This window comes from Pleuronectes platessa, chromosome 13 (genome assembly GCF_947347685.1).
Source record: "Pleuronectes platessa chromosome 13, fPlePla1.1, whole genome shotgun sequence".
Taxonomy (NCBI): Eukaryota; Metazoa; Chordata; class Actinopteri; order Pleuronectiformes; family Pleuronectidae; genus Pleuronectes; species Pleuronectes platessa.
The window spans coordinates 17,899,554-17,919,871 of record NC_070638.1 but is presented as its reverse complement, the minus strand read 5'-3'; the positions used below and the strand labels follow the sequence as shown (position 1 = coordinate 17,919,871).

The window sequence follows — 20,318 nt, the reverse complement described above, 5'->3', positions numbered from 1 at the left end:
TTGAACACATGAGTAATAAAGCAAACTCTGTTTCATTTTATGAAAAGCATTGGTATAAAATCATTATTGTAGTTAAACCAGGTAGGATGAACACAAAGTTTTCTATCTTCACTGTCTGCACAATATACTGTTTAACACAGGCCAAGAAAACAGCTCATTTCCAACTGGCAGGTTTACAACAAGCACTGCATTGGCAACACAAACATTGAAGAAAGATGAGTTAAAGCACGTAAAAGTTGTAGGTTAGTTCACTGGTTAGGTTCCTGTGATTTTTTTCAAAGCATCTAGAATCAGGCCATCTTGTCACTATTTTACTGGTAGTTTCCTGATTCACTGTGGAAGACGGATTCAGGTTTTTTCCCCTGTAATTTCATCATTCCGTCTTTGTGCCATTCTCTTAACACAGAGTGAATTGTTCTTTTTTACACCTAAATAGTACTTTTCTCTGAACACATCTCACAGCCAGACTCTTGCAGCCTCGGGTCTGGCTGGTTGTTAAGGACTTTGACGCTCAGCTTCGTTTTCTGCTGGAAAAGAGGTTACAGGTGCTGTTGTTTGGTAAGATTAATTACGCTGTCTCTTGAATGCCAAGACACCGTAAGAGCGGGGATAAATCACCGCCTGCGCTCCTCAGGGAGGCGCTTCTACTACATCTGTAACTGCCTCACTACCTCCCACAGCTGGACATTAGTCAGTGTGATATACAGTGTTGTATGGATAAGAATCAACTTGACACTTCAGAGATTTACTGACTTATCATTAAGGTTACACAGGTCATGGAGAGTTTGACCCTGTACTAGTGCACATTAAGTAAGGTGTTAGCTGCACTCTGGACAGCAGTGTATCACTGGGTTGACACATACAGAGACTATATCAAATAAAAGGGTAAAAACACATAGTGTAGCAATCCTACAACTTTACCATTATATATATTTATACTGTATATACACACTGTTATACTCAGGTAGCTACTCTCAGGTACAGAGTACAGGTGATATGAAATCTATATACTATGTAATATATAATGTATTATATAAACTATTCCATACCGTTTCTGTGAATTATATTTTACCAATGATGCTTGTTTTAGTTTGTCTGAGCAAACCTTCACTTCATCACCCTCTGATAAACTCTTAACACACGTAATAAACTTACAGAGCCACATGTATATTAAAATAATTAATGGTGGCTGTAATTATTCCTCCTGTCCACACTGGCTGCAAAGAGATTCATATTTAAGTGGACATGATTGGGGAGAAAAAAATCCACTGTCATCACTCTGGAAAAAAATTAATTCTAAAGTTCAGCTGAAGTTAATATGCGATTTCAGCACTCTGAGTTCGTTCGATCAAAGTGACTCAGAGAGGAAATTTGATACTAAAAAAACTAATTTTGGAAAGTGACTGGTCCAGCTCAAGTTGCTGACGCCTCATTCTCAATTCATATTTGATTTTTTTAGCAAAATGGGGACTTTGGAGGTTATCACAACTTTTATATTGCATGATGAAGATGTCCTTTATTCTTCACCAAGACCCCATTTAACCCAACCCTCAACTTTTTCCTAAATCTGACTCTTTGTGCAAACAGCGAATAAATTGTGTGATTTTCACCTGTTTCTGAGGGTAAAGGACAAATCGGTGTGGCTGTTGAGGTTGAAGGACTTTCTGACTCAAACACATCTCTGACCGAATGCTAGTGTTGCTCTGTGTATCTGTTTATATGTGTAAATGAGCCATGTCCAATTTGTAAGATGATATTAATTCAAAGATGTGTTTACAGCATAGACTGAATATAAAGATGGATGACATCTTCCCGAAAGTGAAGCTAAAGTGCCTTGATCGCTGCCTGGTGGCTGGCTGCAGTATAGGTCATAAATCCCGCCTCCTCCATGTTAGTGGATGGGAAATGGGCCAAGTTAAAAAAGTCAAAGTACACGTCAATTACGTTTTTCTCAAATGTGGTTTCTGTAATTTTCCATAATTTTCAAATGTGCAAGATCCAGGATATTTTAGCTCCATTTCTGGATAGTAGGAGGAAGTGGATACTCATTGTCCATCTTTATATTGTGTATGGTTTACAGCTTGATGTGCTGCCCCCAAGTGGCCAAATCAATCAAATTGTGCAGACAGTGACTTGGTAAAGGCAGTGACAGACAAATGACCACCTCTCGTGAAAGACGTGCATCTTTTCTATCTGCATATTTTTAATAACAGTTCTGATTATGACAAGTGGACCTCTTGCATTATTCGTTATCTCTATTGTGATACTCAACATTCATCATTATTCATCAGGTGACCTCTGGGTTCAGCAATCATGTAGCTTAAATGAGGCTTTCAACAGGCTGTAGTCATCAGAGTGAAAACCTGAGTGGCTCCTGTGTGTTTTGAATTAATGCAGATAGTAAGGCTCAGTGATATGGAAAAACATCTTATCAAGATCATTAATTTCACCTCAGTTGATATTGATATATATATCATGATGTAAATCAAATCACTATTTCCGTCATCTCTGATTCAGATGGTAAAAGAGTGAAAAAATATTACCTGTCCATGTGAGAACTATTTCGACACAATGCAAATCTTGTCAGACTTGAAATAGCCAAAATATCTTCACACTATAACGAAATTCCTCTGACCCTTATATTCAACGATGCCCTCATCTTTTGAGCCTTGGGATGTGTCTGTTGGGATGTCCCCTTCTTCAGCAATGTATCTCGGGTTTTTCGTGAACGTTTTTTTTCACTTTTTTTCTTTAATCTCACTTCCACTCATGACGTACTGGTTTGCAAGGCTGCAGTAGCTCAAATATTACCGTGTGCTGCTGGCGGCTGCTACTCCTACGCTCTGCTGTGCGCGTCAACGTAACCTGACGTGGCGCTATTCACTCATGCTCTCTATTTTATCATTCTCATTCTCTTTTGGTGTTTGGGTTGTCTGTCAAAACATGGATGGAATGAGTTCTATTGACGTTCTATCGACCATGTCTTATATTTCTATCGAGGAAAAAGTTATTACGCGATAATTATCTTCATGGTTTTATCGAACAGCCCCTAGCAGACAGAAAAACAGCATCTTTAAAGAGTGTGGAGAACGGGTATCCACAAGCTGAGTGAAGCAGCCATAGTGGAAATGGGCAAAGTCTTAAGCTTCTCTCAGGTCACTGAATATTTGACGGGTGGCGACCTGCTGAAATACACACCCATGAAATGAAACACATTTCAAAATAGAAATTCTGATCTTTACAGCTTGATATGTGAGCCTCGTCTCTGTCGCAGCCTCGTCTTTACCAGCTATACGTTCAAATAAACCTCGAACCAAGCAGAAAATGAAAGGCTGACATTTGACCAACCAAAGACAATTTCCCTACTTCCCTTCAAATCAGGCAGAGGGTCAGAAAAGACAAATACAAATACATGTGCACAAACACACTTGTTTATGTCAATGCATGAATAAAACACGAATCAATATCGTCACACATAAGGCAAGGTAAGGCACTTTTATTCATAAAACACATTTCATACAAAGAGGCAGATTCAAGGTGCCGTTAAAAAACAACACAGAAATGAAAAGAAATTGATTAAATATCAGGGAGCACAGTTCAAAGCAAATTTCAAGCTGAATAAAAGAGATTTAAAAAAGAGGTTAAGAGATTAATAGAGTTAAAAGACATAAAAGGGATAGAATCAGTCTTTTAATCCAATGTCATTAACAAGTCAAATGTGTGAAGCAATACAAATACAATTCATAAAAATGTGTAAATGGATCAAATAGAATAATAAGGAAAAAGTAATGGTAACAAACCCTTCAAACTCTTTCATCTGTAGTGCCCTGGTAGCTGACATATGAACAACATACAGTTCAGACACGTCAGTGGGGGCGATGGAGGTGTGAGGTGTGCACATGTTCAAACCTGCTCCCAGCTCTGTTTTTCACACACTGCAGATTCACTCCATTTTCTTTTCTGAATCCTTCTGTGTGACCATGAGGAATATGACAGGGAGGGGATGCCTGTGATTTACAGCTTACAAGACAAATAATGACATTATTATATGATTGGTGTCCCAGAGTGTGTGTCTGTGTGTGTGTGTGTGTGTGTGTGCGTGTGTTTGTGTGTGTGAACACTGACGCTGCTGTACCTCGCTGCAGGTGATGATCCTGTACTTCCACCCCAGTGTGTTTCGATGTATCCTCCTGAGGTGGGTCCGCCTCCTGGGTTTCGCCATCATGTACGGCACCATCATCCTCAAACTGTACAGGTACTGGAACCATCCCCACATGAATTCTTCTTCTCTCTAAAATAGAGAACTAAATATAGACCCTTTCCCTTTCTCTCCTCAATTTTCTCATTTCCTCCTATTGTTTCCTTTTCTTCTCTCCTCCTATTTCCTCCCCTTGTCTCTACTTTCCTCTTCTCCTCTCCTCCCCTCTCCTCTTCTCTCCTCTCAATAATTCAGCTCCCTGTCAGACCACAAACCCCCGTGTGCACAAACTCATGCATGCAGTTTAGCCAATAAGCACATTTGAATTTCACATCAGGTCCAGTCTATCTCTGTCTGCCTCCTGAAGGATCTATTCAGACAAAAAAACACACACACACACACACACACACACACACACACACACACACACACACACACACACACACTTAAAGCTCTGAGCAGGTGTTGCTGAGATTGGAGAAGGGGGTCAAAGGCCCACCAAAGAGTTCTCTGGGCAAAATTACAAATTAGTTGATATTTTTCTCGAGCTTGCAGGGCGTGAAGTGTGCCCCAGGGCCAAGCTCTTACAGCCTGGTCCCACTGAATATATGAGAGATATGATATTAGTCATGTCTGGTAGAGGGAAGGCAGCTGAGCAGAGGAAGCAGAGAGCAGACTGCTTTTCTGTCTAGAGTACATGAATCTTTCTTCCCAAACAGTTAAACTTCTCTAGCATCAGATCATCTTGAGCTACTGCCATGGGCGGACGGCCCAAAGTGAAATCTGATTGGTGCCTGCCTTGTGTCAGTGGTCTTGAGAAAAAAATAACTAGTCACTTACTAGCAACACCAACGATGAATCTGACAATTTGTTAAGAATTTGTATTCTTCGGAAAACACAATGTGCTTGAACAAGGAACAATTATCTAAATATTTAGCACGATGTGTGGTTCAAAGCTATAGAGCTAACCTTAAATAAGGAAAGAACTAAATGTGAACCTTACTAAATGAATGTTGGACATTTAATTGGGCCCTCTGTGTAGGTTGTGGCCCTTTTATGGCCTTTGAGTTAGAAAAATCCTAGATCCGCCACTGGCTATCGCAGCAGTTCTGGCTGAAGTGTTGCGTTTTAAATTCCCTTTTACGTCATGTTGTCATGTGTGCGTGCAGTGGTAACCACAACTGGGTAACCTATAAATAAGTTGTTCTGTGTGCACTTCGAGGTTTATGTCAGTTATCAGCCGTGTCCATGCACCTCCGGGAAAAAAACTACAAACCGACACCCACGAGAAATTTACCAAGGGGTTCAATTTCATGTGTTGCCCTGTGTTGCTCTGATGTTACTCTATTTCACCCTGCAGCCAAAGAGTAGATATATTAGCATGAATTAAACTGAACATACTCGACAAACACGAATGAATTAAAATATCATCATCTTCTCTCCCTGCTGCTTTTAATTCAAGTGGGCATGTTAATGAGGTGTCAATGTCGGAGAGAGCTTCTCTTAGTGACCTGTGCTGCTCATCATGATTTCCTGCAGCGGTCTCTCGTGTTCATGCTGCTGTTGTCGTCTTCTCTCACCTTCTCCCAGGGTGTTAAAGGTGTTCCTGTCCCGCACAGCCCAGAGGACACCGTACATGACCAGCTGGCGCGTCGTGTGGCTGCTGGCTGTGATTCTCCTGGTGGTGCTGTGGTTCCTGGTGGCCTGGACCTCAGCCGTGTGCCAGAACCCCGAGCTGAGTCGGGCCCTGATCGCTGCAGGCCTCACCCCTGAGGGACTCCAGTTCAGCATGTGTCTGCTGGACCGATGGGACTACATGATGGCCGTGGGTGAGTGTGTGTTGTGTTTGCAGGACAAGAAATCATCCAGAGTGAGGAAATGTTGGTGCCACTTAACTGTAAGAAGCTTTTGGGCTTATAGCTCGGGTCTACGCTGCCTGGGTGAGGATTAAGATTAAATTGACTTGGAAACTTTTTGACTTGTGGTCAGGGTTAGGGGGAAAAATTAAGAATAGTGCAGGAATGTTTGGGCTATAAATGCATGTGGTACTATAAACTTGATATCAACTTATTTAGGCTATTTTCATTTTAGATTTTGACATTTAGTCTTTTGTCTATTAAGTGTTCTAGATGCTCTGAACTGAACTTGAGGTGTAATGGATAGAGTTGCAACTACTTTAATTTGTCCAATGTTTGATTACCTTTTTTCTGCACGAACAGTTTAAAGAATGTTACCACATGTTAGAGAGGAAGACTCTAATAAAAGAGATGGAGAGTCGCTGGCTCTTTTTGGACCCTGGGCTGCCACCAGCATGAAAGCAGAATATCTGCAGAGGGCAGAGCTTAAAACTCAAATTTATTTATCCAGGCCTTTACCACAGGGAAGGCCCCAAGGATGTTCCAGAGGATGAGCCTGCCTCCTATTAACCAAAGGCAATAATCTATTGCTCAATAAAATGCTGAAATAGTGTACACAACATCATAAAACATATGGAAGCAAACAGTATAGTCACAGTCTATTCACCACATGTATAGGATTTGTTATTGGAACTGAAGGGAAATAAAATGCTTCCCTGAAATATTTTTAGTGTTTATCTGTCCTGTAGTTACTGTTGAGAATAAGTTCTAAGCCACACATAAAATGTAAATCAACCAGACTCTTTTATTGAGTTGTCCCTGCAGCCTTTTACCAATTTTGACCTGTAGCCTAATTAAAGCCTCTTAGGAACTCTGCACAAATAACTGGGGTGGGTATGGGGCTGAACCTTGTTTGTGATTTGACACTGACAGGTTTTTAGTATTTGCTTTGAAACCTTGACCTTGAAAAGAACCGCATCAGATTATCTACTAGTATCTTAAATCAATCCCAATTTCGAGCTTAACCTGCTTATGTGCAACATAAAATGGAAATATGACATAGGTTTGTCTGCCTACCTATTGTGTAATACCAACCAATCAACACTCAGGAAATTTCAAACGACCTACCCATCACTTTGGAAACACTGTTTTCTCTGGAGGATGGACAGAATGTGAATTCTTACCACACAAGTACAGCAAAAGTATAGTAAATTTCGACGAGGCAATTGTTGTGATGATAATTTTCAATGTGCTCACATCCCATGACTCTTGATTTGTTACAATGACGTCATTATTCAGGCCCCATTTATCTCAATCTCTCTAACAATTATCGGAAGCAATTTCAAGCATCAAAACAATCATCCACATGAGTAAAGGTGTCTTTTTATAAGGAATTTAAGCGTACTTCAATTTTTCCACTCTAAGGCCAAATTATTTGTTTTTTTTGTGATCAACTTTTTATTTTACTGAGAAATGTAGCAAGGTACAGATCAATGTTACAGTAATCAATAACAACATATACATTCACATGTACTCATACCTGTCAATGTATATAGACACACAAAGGTAAACAATAAAGGAAAAATAATAACTAGGAATAAGTCCAATAGTAAAATAGAAAAAATATATATATATGAAAATATTAAATAAACAAACACAAATATACAATAGGTCATTAATACAAAAACAATAACATATGTATGTAATAAAACACAGGGAAATAAAATAAAATAACATAAATGAATAAAATAAAATAAAACTATCCCAAACATAAACCACCCACATCCCGGATCCAGCTTCCTAAAGAAACCTTAATCACATATTACAGTTGAAGCGCACGGAGGACAGTTAGGAGCGATTCCCAGGCCTTTATAGCGGATTCTTTGGCTCCATGTACTCGAGCTGTTGACAGTTCTAAATAGACAATGTCCAAGTATGTTAAAATCCATGCTCGGAAAGAAAGTGAGTGTGGAGGTTTCCAGCGTGTAGCAACAAGTTTTTTTGCAGCAGTGAATCCCGCCAACAACGCTTTCCTCTTGTCCAGGGTCAACCCCAGTCCTGATAAATCATTTAAAATGAATGTAGCAGGCAAACAAGGCAACTTAATATTAAACAACTTAGATAGATTCAAGGAGATCATCTTCCAAAATTCTGCCACAGGTGTACACTCCCAAAACATATGAAAAAAGCTGCCGATCGCTTTGGAGGTACATAACGTACATGTAGAATCATTTATAACTTTCATCAGATGAAGCCTTCTAGGAGTAAAATATACTCTATGTATATAATTATAGTGAATTTGTTGATGGTCAGGATTTCTGGATGCTAACCTCACATCAACCCATACTCTACCCCAGTCAAATGTAGTCTTCAGATTTGGAATATCTTTTCTCCATATTTTATCTAATGCCAGAGGTCTGTAAGAGTGTTGCAGAACAAACCAATAAAGTCTTGAAACAAAACCACTCGTGCCTCCAGCAGAGTCAAATAATTTGCGGATTGGGTGTGTTTCAAGAGGGCTCTGCAGAGAAATACCACTGCTTTGTAAGGTAGATCGCAGTTGTAAATAAAAGAAAAAAGAGGTACGCATTACACCATATTTAATACAAATGTCCTGAAAGGAAAGTAACCCTTCTTTCCCAAAGATATCCTTAAGTGTGTAAATGTTTTTCCTTTCCCAGTCAGGAAAACGAATGTGTTGGCCTCCAATCAACAATCTATCGTTGCTAAATATCGGGGAATGTGGGCCCCATCCAGAAGAGCAACCAGCTATCTTCTCCACCCTCCTCCAAACAAATAACAAATAAGAAATCATAGGGCCAAATTTTAAACGACATTGTTGGATTGAGATGTTAGAATGCAAAAAGGTAGCAAACGAATATGGTGCTAGTATCTGCTCCTCCAGAGCACACCATGATACCTGAGCGTTAGGTCGGAACCACGTTAATAAAGGTCGAAGTGTAAAGGCCCACTTATAAAATTTAAAGTTCGGGAGAGACAAACCACCAGCCTGTCTCTCCCGCTGCATTGTAGTGAGATTAATGCGGGATCGTTTACCTCGCCAAATAAATTTTGTTATAGCCGATTGTAATTTGCACCAGTATTGCGGGGGCGGAGGAAGGGGGAGCATCGAACTCACAAAGTTAACTCTGGGCAGAACATTCATTTTAACTATAGCTACCCTGCCACGAAGTGAATTTGGCAGACCAGACCACCTGCCCAGATCTGCAACGATTTTATTAAGCGTATTACCAAAATTGTTTTTAGCTATTGTCTGTACAGAAGAATAGATATCTATCCCCAGATAAATAAAGTTTTTAGAGACTGGAATGGATACAGGGATAGAAACATTACACATGGCCTGATTCAAAGGGAATAACGCTGATTTCTGCCAATTTATTTTAAAACCGGAAAGCTTGCCATAATCTTCAAAGGTTGACAGAACATGTGGGATACATTGCTCCGGGTTATTTAAATACAATAAGACATCATCAGCATAAAGCGAAATGTGATGGTGTGTTCCTTTAATGGTAATCGGAGAGATTGTGGGAGACCTACGGATGGCCTGTGCCAGTGGCTCAAGAGAAAGAGCGAATAACAAAGGGCTAAGAGGACAGCCCTGCCTTGATCCTCTCGATACAGCAAAGGGAGGAGAGCTGGTCTTGCCTGTAAGCACCACAGCTGTTGGGTTTTTATACAGCACCTTAATCATATTAATGAATGACATGCCAAACCCCATGACCTCAAGCACTGACCATAAAAAGGGCCATTCCAGGCGATCAAAAGCCTTCATCGCATCGAGTGAGAGGACAGCAGCAGGGGAACCCAGGCTCTGAGCACTATCTATAACATGCAATAACCTTCTAACATTATCTGTTGCCAATCTAGACTTTATAAACCCTGTTTGGTCACTGTGAACCAACTCAGTCATATGGCCTTGAAGCCGCCCGGCCAGTAATTTGGCATAAATCTTCAAATCTGCGTTTAAAAGTGAAAGCGGCCTGTAACTGGAGCACTCGCTCGGGTCCTTTCCCTTTTTAAGAAGGAGCGAAATTAACGCCGAGTTAACATCCCTCGAAAATGAGCCCACTTCGATCGAATATTGGATCATGTCCACTAGCAGCGGGCCGATCAAAGGCCAAAAAGTAAGATAAAATTCCGGTGGGATTCCGTCCGGCCCTGGAGATCTACCTTTACGCATATCTCTGACCGCCGCCTCGCACTCCTGTAATGTAACAGAGGCATCCAGTTTTACAGAGTCACCTTCGCTGAGACGAGATAATTTAATGTCATTTAAGAAATTATTGCAAACATGTTTATCAAAAAGGCTTTCCGAACTATACAGCTCCTGATAAAAGGAGGCAAGAGAAGCATTTACTTTTTTTGGATCAGATTGTATAATGCCATCTTTATCTTTTACGCAAAAAATATCAGCAAAATGTTCATCTTTTCGGAGCCTCATTGCTAGTAAATGACTGGGTTTAGAGGAGTTAAAATAGTAAGTTTGTCTCGTTTTGTGCATGAGAAATTCTGAGCGGCGTTTCAAAAGAGAGTTAATCTCCTTTTTAATCAGTTCCTTCTGTAGGGCTGCGTGGTCGTTGAAATTATGTTGCAAGGCGGCATCAAGTGTTGCATATTTTAATTCTAATGCTTCCAATTTGGCCGAGCGTTCCTTATTTCGCATTGAGGCATATAAGGTGGTGTTGCTTCTTATAAAGCCCTTCACTGCCTCCCAAAGTATCCTGGGGTCAGAAACAGAGCCGACATTAAACTCCAAAAATTCACTAAGATTGCTTCCAAACTGAGTTTTAAATTTTTCATCTTGAAGTAAGGATGAGTTAAAGCGCCACCTAGGGGCTTTAGTAGAAGATGGGCGAACAGTAACCGAACAGTGTACTGGTTTATGGTCAGACCAAGTTACCGGAATATAATGCGCATTTTGAATGCTCTGAAATAAGTCCTTGGAGGCAAAGATAAAATCTAGCCTCGAAAAGGACTTATGTCTCCCTGAGTAAAATGAGAAGTCCTTTAGAGAAGGGTTTAACATACGCCAAATATCAACCATGCCTGTATCGGCTGCCCACTGGCGCAGTGCCTCAGATGCGAGACGTTGGTCTCTGGTCTCAACGCCGCCCGTTTTGTCCATACCGCTGTCCCACACCGCGTTGAAATCTGCCCCTAGAACTAAATGAAATCCTGTGAGATTAAGCAAAGCTGTGGTTAATAGTCCGTAAAAAGCGGCATCAAACGTATTAGGGGCATAAGCAGAAATAAGTGCAATGTTTTTCCCATCCATACGGATTTTGGCAATGGCCATCCGTCCCGCATCATCAGCCCAAGAGTCAATCATATCAAATTTCAATTTTCGTTTACACAGTACCATTACTCCTCTGCATTTAGTGGGTGCAGAAGAGGTTGCAATGGGGTGATAAAATTTGTTGGCTAATCGACCTGCATCTTTGGATAATAAATGTGATTCCTGAATCATGGCAAAGTCTATATTTTTCTTACGGAGAAAATCTAATACAGTGGTTCTTTTATGTGGGATGTTAAGACCCCTGGCATTGACTGAAATTAAATTGAGAGCTGTCATATGTTGAAAAACGTTGGAAAATAAAAAATGAAGATACTTCCATGGCAGTAAGAAAGAAGTCTGGATCCAAAAAAGAAAAACACCCCAAAACAAGAGACAAAAAACATCAAAAACACCAAAAAGAACAGAGGAAGGTGAAGGAGAAAAAACCTTTCAAACCCTCCTGATAGATCCGCAACCGGACGACTAACTCAGAGAACTATGAGTTTCTGGCCACCCAAGTAGGGCAGCAGCACCACCCATTCATCAAATATCAAAAAATAGCAGCAGTGTGAACTTCTCTCTCTCCCTCTTCAACGATAAAACATCTGCCTTGTAACAGTCAGGTGACACCTTTAACAGCCCATGGCATCTTTTGGTCACCCTCCCCACCCCACATACACCCCCCCGGATCCACATCACTAGTAGCATAGGCACCAATATTAAAGCACACCTGTTGATAATACCCCTATGGCCGGTAGATTATAGAAAAATAAATAAAATAATTGTATGGTTATAAAAACAACAGTGACGGCAATAGCAAACATAAGGACAAGGTGTTAGACCTACACTATGAGGACTGTTACAGGTGATAACATGGACCCATGGCCGGGGCGAGAAAGCAAAACATTCCCCTCCTCAACTTTATGAAACTAATATGTCCAACTAAATGTCCATCATAAATAACGTTGTCTTACCCGTGGCACTCTGACGGATGAGGGGGGGGGGGGGGGGGAGAGAGTCAATAACAGTTTGTGTCACCTACAAGTTTTTGATGCATTTCAGGGCCTTCTTAGGGTCATCAAAACGATGCTTCATCCCGCTTGCTGTTGTGAATGAAAGCACAGCAGGATAGCCGATGCCAAACGGGATTTTAGCTGAATGAAGCAGGCGTTTACACTCCAGAAAGGAGTGTCGTCGCTCCTGCGTGGCCTTGGAGAAGTCTTGATAGAAGCTTATCTTGTGATTCTGCCAACGGACGTCTCCGATCTCCCTCGACAGTTGTCTCACCCGCTCCTTCTGTTGAAACCTCAGGAAGCGCACGATGAAAGGCCTCGGTGGAGCACCGGGTCTAGCCGGCATTAGCGATCGATGAGCCCGCTCCAGATCCAGGCCCCCCCGGAAGTCAGCTTGGAGGATCTCGGGGAGAGTAACTCTCAAAAACGATATGGCATCTTTATCTTCAACCCGTTCTGGGAAACCATAAATGCGTAGATTTACTCGCCTTTCCCGGTCCTCGTATTCAGTTAGCTTGGCGTTCAGTCTTTCAACCTCAGAAGCCGCAGCCGGGGGCGAGTCGCACCGCTGCTTCTCCGCCTCCTCCAGCATATCCAGACGGGCCTCCACGCTAGTCATCCTGGTTAGCATGTCCGCTAATTTCGCTTCGACCGCCTCGACAGCTCTTCTCGTGTCTGACACGTCTTTGCGGACGTCTGCAAAGTATTTGGCTTGGTCGATGAGGATTTTTGTTTGGGCTTCTGATAGTTTCTGAAGAAGCTCATGTATTTTAGCGATGGAAATCGAGTCATCCGCGATCTCCGGGGCCGGCGCTGCAGGAGATGCCTGGTTAGCTCTGAGGCTAGTAGCCCTGGAGCTCTGCTGTTGTTGAGGTGCATTTGCATCATTTTTCCGGTTATTCGGCATTTCGGTGGTGAGAAAAGGTTTCAATCGGCAGTTTGTGAGAGGAAAAAGTATGAAAAAAAATTGCAAGGAGATATATTCACACAAAGTGTAAGCGGGTGGTACCGCAGCCCTCAGCCTAAGCAGCCATCTCACTCGGCGTCATCACGTGACTCGCCAAATTATTTGTTTACACAACAATAGGTCATATTTGAGCCTCACTATGAGAGAGCTGAGAATGTACCGAAAAACACACATGGGTGTCCTGCTATGTGCAGGTGCCATAATATGTATGTGGCCTGAATTTCACATGAAGAGTGGAATCAACATTTTCCAAATGTGCTAAAATTAGGTGATGATGCTGTTTATGTTGACATATATTATGGTTCCAGCAGGTTCTTGTAAATTGACGATCAGTTTGAAGATTCGACAGCGAGACATGATTGTTGTCCTCTGAATCTAGTGAAACACCTCATTATCAAGATGGCCTGAGGTGATTAGGACACATACAACTTGGGAATATATGCTCTGAGCCGTGAGTCCCTAGTTTGATTCCCAGCTGGCTGGACTGGGTGTGTCATTCCCACACATAGTCGTTATAATGTAAGAATTTATTGCACTGATCCGCTACCATGTATAAAGAGTGGGTTGATTCTTTAGAAGTTGGAGGAAGTATCCTTCAAGTGTCTCTAGACCCAGACGGCTGTGTGTGGGTCCCTTCCTAATGACAGATTCTTGAAGCAGGAGGCAGTGATGGGCACCTCACTGAAGCCAGTCTGACAGCAGGGGACACTAATCCAGTTTGGAAAGAGGAAAAGGATGGATCCCTGAGAAATGCTTGGTCTGCCACTGAAAACTGATAGACAGACATAGAGCGAGAGTGGCAGGGGAAAAGACGAGAGGAGTCTGTGAAGTATAAAGCTTGTAGGGATGTGGGCAGTGAGGCGAGGAGAGTTTTCCAGCAGCCGAGGGGGAGCAGGAACGTTAGAGGAAGAGAGCTGCTGATGGAAGGACAACTAAGGACACTCTGGAGACAGGGAAAGAGGAACAGAAACATCTTCAGAGACACGGCCTTTAAATGGAATGAAAGACGAAGCGTGCAACAGTCCCTCTGTCTGCTTCCTGCATCTGAGTGTTTGTGTGTATCAGCGTGCATTTGTGTGTGTGCACTCTAGTCCAGAGAGTAGATGAGGGAGCCCCACTGTTTCCTCTGACAGCCACTGAGGACACCCTGGTGTTGTCTATGAAGGGCAGGAAGCAACCAGCGAAAGACGGTGATAATTAATCTAATTGCTGTTTATGCTTGTTTTGTCTTGGTACCAACAAGACAACACGTCTGATAAAAAAATGGATAAATCATCCTATTTTGTCCTGAAACTGATGCGACACAGCATTGATAATGTCAGCAATGAACAATTCATATGAATCAACAATTCATCTTCATTAGTGGGATTGTTATCCTTTCCTTCTTGCATACAGCTCTTTGTGTCTCCCATTCAGAAGCTAAGTAGCATGTAATTAGTGATGATTTATAGACTGGGCCTATTCATAAATATTAATGTCTGTAATCACTGTAAAGACTTTATGGCCTTGTCTGCCAAAGCTGTTCTTGGCACAGTTCTTAGTGCTGTTTGCTGTCTGGAAACTAAAACCACAAGTCTGTGTACATGGTACCAGGAGAAAACCTCTGACTTTGCGGTTCTCATTTTCATACACAGCACATCCACCTTCGAATTCCACAAAGGAGTGTCTGTCTGTGGAACGCATATCCTGCAAACCCCCTGTCTTATCGGCTTCAGACTGCAATGTTAAAGGCCCGGGAAGTGCAGTGTTGAGTTTGTTATGATTTGGACACACAATACATTCTATATATTCTGAATATAATATTAAAATGTTGTATTTTGTAGCAGCCAGTGGGGCGGGGGGCATAGAACTTGGGTCTGAAGATTGTGTCGGAAACTTTAGTTTCATTTTACGAAAATCATTGACTTTAAAATCTTGAAAATAATTGTGAATAAACCAGGTAGGATGAACACAGTTTTCCACTTCACTCTGCCGCGCGACTGTCTATAAAAAGCTCTGCACACAAGGTCCAGCACACAAGCAATACAATTGCAACAGTATATTGTGTAACTGCTTGAGGAGGACTCACAAATGACAAGGAATAATTCTGAAGTAGCACCAGAGCTTTTAACACAGGACAAGAGAACAGCACATTCCACATATGTTTATAACGGGCACTGCACTAGCAGTAAAAGCATCATCTATTTGTTCTACACCAGACAGCAGCAAGTACAAAATGTATTACACACCTCTAAGACATATTTTCATGCCTCTAAAATGCTGTAATGAATCATCTTCATCACATCCAAAATAATTACTATTGATTTTAGAAAATTATGTTTTGTAGACTTTCATTATACTGACATTGTAGGTGATAATGAGTTGTCTGTGCACACACACTGTGCTGAATATTCTGAAATATCTTGATAAGGAACTGCGTTTTTTAAAATATGCATTCTCTGTGAATTGTAGTCGGGCTGTGTGACCTTGGTGAGATCAGACGATAGGAGGGATGAGTCAACAAGCTGTCGAGGAAGCAGATGCCTCGTTTGGAGGAAACACTTCAAACACGGGGGAATCTCGCTAAGTTAGGAACTGCTAAATTTGAAACTTCATTATTGCAGTCAGCACTATCAGCATCTCGTGGCAAAGCTGGTTTAATGTGCAGTGAATTCCAAGACAAGAGTCGTCCAGTTAAAAAATACTTTAAATCAGTAAGAGGATTTCTTTTTCCAAGAGTGAGACAAGATGATTTGTGCCACTTTCAAGTCTGACCAGGAGCCGATTAGCCTAGCCTAGCATAGACACTGGAAAAATGAAAGAACAGTTAGCTTGGATGTGTCCAGAGGTTTAAACATTTTAAAGCTATCAATGTAACATGTTGCGTTTTATTTGTTTAATCCATCAAAATTCTGAGGAGTAAAAATTCCAATGTGTCTTTATTACAGTCTGGTTGCTAGGTGTCTCTACAGTTAACTAAAACCTTTGCTTACCAACTGTTTTTGGATGGAGAGATGGATAGACTCCCTTAAAACCACTGCCCCATTCATCTTTATAAACTAAGGTCAGGACACAAATGCTAGCTACAAAGGAGGTATATTATGCACGTCACAATTTTTAAGTGGGGAAAAACACTCACTTTAAGACAAAGACAATCACAACTATAAATCACATATTTCTTCTAACCGTCTCTGTTTTCTTGTTTTTGTTTGTTCTGTTTGTTTCCCAGCGGAGTTCCTGTTCCTCCTGTGGGGCGTGTACCTCTGCTACGCTGTCCGCACCGTGCCCTCGGCTTTCCACGAACCACGTTACATGGCTGTGGCCATCTACAATGAGCTCCTCATATCGGCCATCTTCCACATCATCAGGTGAATACTGAAAACCGAGTTGAAACAGGCATGAGTGGGCACGGACAGTGAGTGAGAGAAAGCAATTTGTGGCCAGAAGTGCAATCTGTCTTTTTACATGATTACTGAGAGAGAGAGAGAGAAAAAGAAAAGAGGAAGTTGTAGAGAGGGACATGAAAAAGGCATGAGACAGAGCCAAGACTGTGGAATGATGAGGCCTCCCACTTTGACTTGATGAATGTCTCTGACAGTGGTGGAAGTGGCACGAATAGTGGCAGGGGGCCTGGATGACTTTACCCCTTCTTGCAGTACAAGCTGCTGTTTAATCATGATTATATTTCCCTGTTAGCTTGGGCATTACAAGTGTTGATCGTGTCAGATGAAAGGCAGAGGCTTCATCCGCCCCCTTCATCAGGGAAACGAACAGTGTCAGCCGAGTGCAGGGTAAACCAGTTGAAAGGAGGTGAATACAAAATGTCTTCCCAGATGCACAGCGTAGATCTACTGTGCCAGAGACCAAAATAAACTCTCAGTTCTGTGTAACTGTCTGTCTGTCTCGCATGGAGCTTTAATGCGACTGCTCTAGTTATGGAATTGTGCTCAATTAGTCAACTTTTAGGTTATCGTAACATTCTTTTAAATTTAGTGACTGGCATTTATTTTCTTTAAAATGCCCAGAACTCAAATGAAGTCAGAGAAACCAAATGCTTTCATAAAGTTATTTACCCGCTAAAGAGCCAAATTTGTCCCTCAGGAGTTAATGGAGACCAGCTTAAAAATAGATTGAATATTGGACTCCTTTTACTCGTAAAGGTGGTTTGAAGAATGTTTTTTTGTGTTTCCAGGCAGCTCTTTTTTTTTTATTTGTGCATGTGCTATATAATGTTTTTGAATCACTCTATTATTCATCTAAAGGCTCACCTATGCTGCCTCTACGTTCAAAAAGAGATACGCCCATTTCAAACAATGTAACCGTATCTGCCTAAATTCTATTCCACGAGTCCTTTACGTGTGCAATGGTTGTCAAGCATTCAATACTGTGCCCAGGTGAAGTAGCCTGAATTTCATTTTACCAAATCTCTCCTCAAACGTTCCGCCATTGTTGAAAGTCAAATCTTGTGTGCCTCCTTTTAGATTACACTGTATTTAACACCGTTGTTATTAATGTGTCTGTTATTGGAATATCTGTGTAAAGAGAAAAATACAGCAAATAGTAATAGTCACATTCGATTATGACTCTTAAACCACGGAACATTTTCTCAGTCCGGTTACAGTGGGAGCATGTGGTCATGTGACCACAAAGCGCCTGCTGGAGCCCCAGGCAAAGCAATTCCATTTGTCACACTTCCTCCGATAAACCTGCTCCTGATTGAATATTCTTTCATTTAGGCAGCAGTCCATTGTGCTCAGTGGGACAAAAAAAAAAAAAGACATTCTTTTAATCTGTTAAGAAACTGAAAAGTCCAGTGGGTACACCTTTGTCAGTGCTGTGAAACTGTTATAAATCAAGCTTTTCTTTGCTTTCTGGGGAATAAAAACATTAGAGTGTTTCTTTTTTTTCTCGGCGAGCTGACAGCAGTCTCCTGCTGCAGTCCAAAGATAACGCTGGACTTGTGTTTGTGTAGCACATACACACACACACACACACACACACACACACACACACACACACACACATACACAAACACTATGCTTTTAGATGTCTAATATAAATTATGAATGTGAATTTGCTTATTGGGAGTAGAGGGCCAACGATCTCTGAGTCACCTTGGTGGAACTTTGATGAATGAAGGGGAAACTCACGCTATCTCTTGTCCCAGTCTCATCAAGAAGTCTTGGTCCTAGCGGAGATATATTATATATTTTCACACACTTAACAGAATATCCACAATAATTATAGCTTGCATTGCTTCTTCTGTCATTATGTGTGGCTTTAACTGGCTGCGGAAAATTGGTGCTGAAATACAACCATTCATTAGAGCCGATTTAGGTTTTTGTGTATTTTTTTAATGTTCCACTAATAATAGGTGCAATTAGCGGCTCTGGTGCTCATGAATACAATATCAACTCTGCTTTAATGCATCGGCGATAAGAGTAATTATGGCATGAAATGTTAAACACAAACCACAAGCAACCAACATCACTGCTGTGAGCTTTGACATAGATTCTGCACCCGTCTGGATTGAGGCAGTGATGACAGAAATAGGACAAGATTTGCTTGAGCTGCTGTTTTGCTGATGGGGACAGAAAACAATATCCCTCCTCCTTTCTATGAACTTTTATAAAATAACTCAACATCTAATTGATGTGAAAATTTCAAACCATGATCAGACTGGAGGGATTAACATAAACCATAAAAATAAGCTGAAAGTCTGAGCACGGCGACTTTAAAAAAAGTTGTAAGATGCTTTAAAATCCATTTTAAAGTCATTAGGAAGGGCAGACAGTTAAAGGCAGCGAGGATTTATAAAATTACATCAGTCTGCATCCCACATAAAGTCTGCATGTGGCGTATAGGGAATCGTCTGCGATGCTCTTTGCCAATCAAGTCCGAGTCTATTAGGTTACTCCATCCATTTTACACTTTCATTGTCTGGGGTAGCAGACAGTACCTCCATGCCATTACACAGCCAAGAGACCTGACATTTGTATTCTCAGCCACACCTGTTGAGATGTTAGGGAAGTAGACAAGCGTTACGGGAAATCTTAGCAACTGGATACATTTGATGAGCTATCAAGCCAGAAGACACGGGAATACATTATAGTATCATTTGAGATGGTGAAACCAGCTGGGAAAAGATGTACAATGAGGCTGAAACATATAGGGCTCCTATTTTACTGATGGAAGGGCATGGTCCAAAGCACATGGCTTTAGGTTCTCTTCAAAAAAAAATGTTTCTTTAATGGCAGAAAAAAACATTGCTAGACCAGGCCCAGTCAAAAGAGTTTTACCCTTGTCTCTTAATCATGGTTATGCTTTGGGCAAACTTACAATAAACCAATCAGAGTGCCATCTCCGATTCCCTAAAGCCCGGTGAGCTTGCTCCTTTGTGGATTGTTTTTTAAAGGATGGATCTAAAGCCAGGGTTCTTAATTCTAGATTCTGAAATGTGCACCCCATGATCTCACCCCCTACCATTGGCCCATTCTTCAAAGCTTTATGGACGTGCACTGCCCAACTACTGCTAGAAGTCGACTTTTCCATGAGTTGCTCACAAACCATTGGCTATCATCTCTGCTTCAGTGGTGTGTGCCTATCTAGATGAAGACTCCAGTCATGAACAGTAAGAACGCAAGATTTGTGCACTGAGGCAGGTCGGTTAGTGACAGACAGGTACACTACCCAATCATTTAATTTGGTCGAAATGAAATGATTGGTCTTGTTTATTACAGTCCTGCCATGGCCACAATGGCTTTTTTTGCAGACAACTTTATTTAGTGATATGTATTAGGACGTGAAGAGGGTTTCAACAAATTGTACAAAAGTGTTTCAGAAACAGCTTACCTACCCTAACCTTTATTAGAGAAGGATCGTCTGCAGAGGAAATTATCTCTGTAGACTGTTCAAAGGCTCTGGGCAAATGCTGATATCGCTGGCAGCACAACCGGGTTCTCAAAACCATCACAGAGCTGATCTGTAGCACCGTCACCAGCTGCAGGAC

General features: G+C 41.4%; 1 protein-coding gene across 1 annotated transcript in view; it reads left to right on the top strand.

The window, feature by feature from the left end:
* Positions 1-20,318, top strand: part of gpr158b (G protein-coupled receptor 158b) — a 66,535-nt gene that overhangs the window by 38,612 nt on the left and 7,605 nt on the right. The window contains exons 6-8 of the mRNA XM_053438903.1: positions 4,146-4,255; positions 5,789-6,027; positions 16,539-16,677. Of these exons, the coding sequence (XP_053294878.1) occupies positions 4,146-4,255; positions 5,789-6,027; positions 16,539-16,677 (488 nt within the window). The remainder of the gene's footprint in view (positions 1-4,145; positions 4,256-5,788; positions 6,028-16,538; positions 16,678-20,318) is intronic.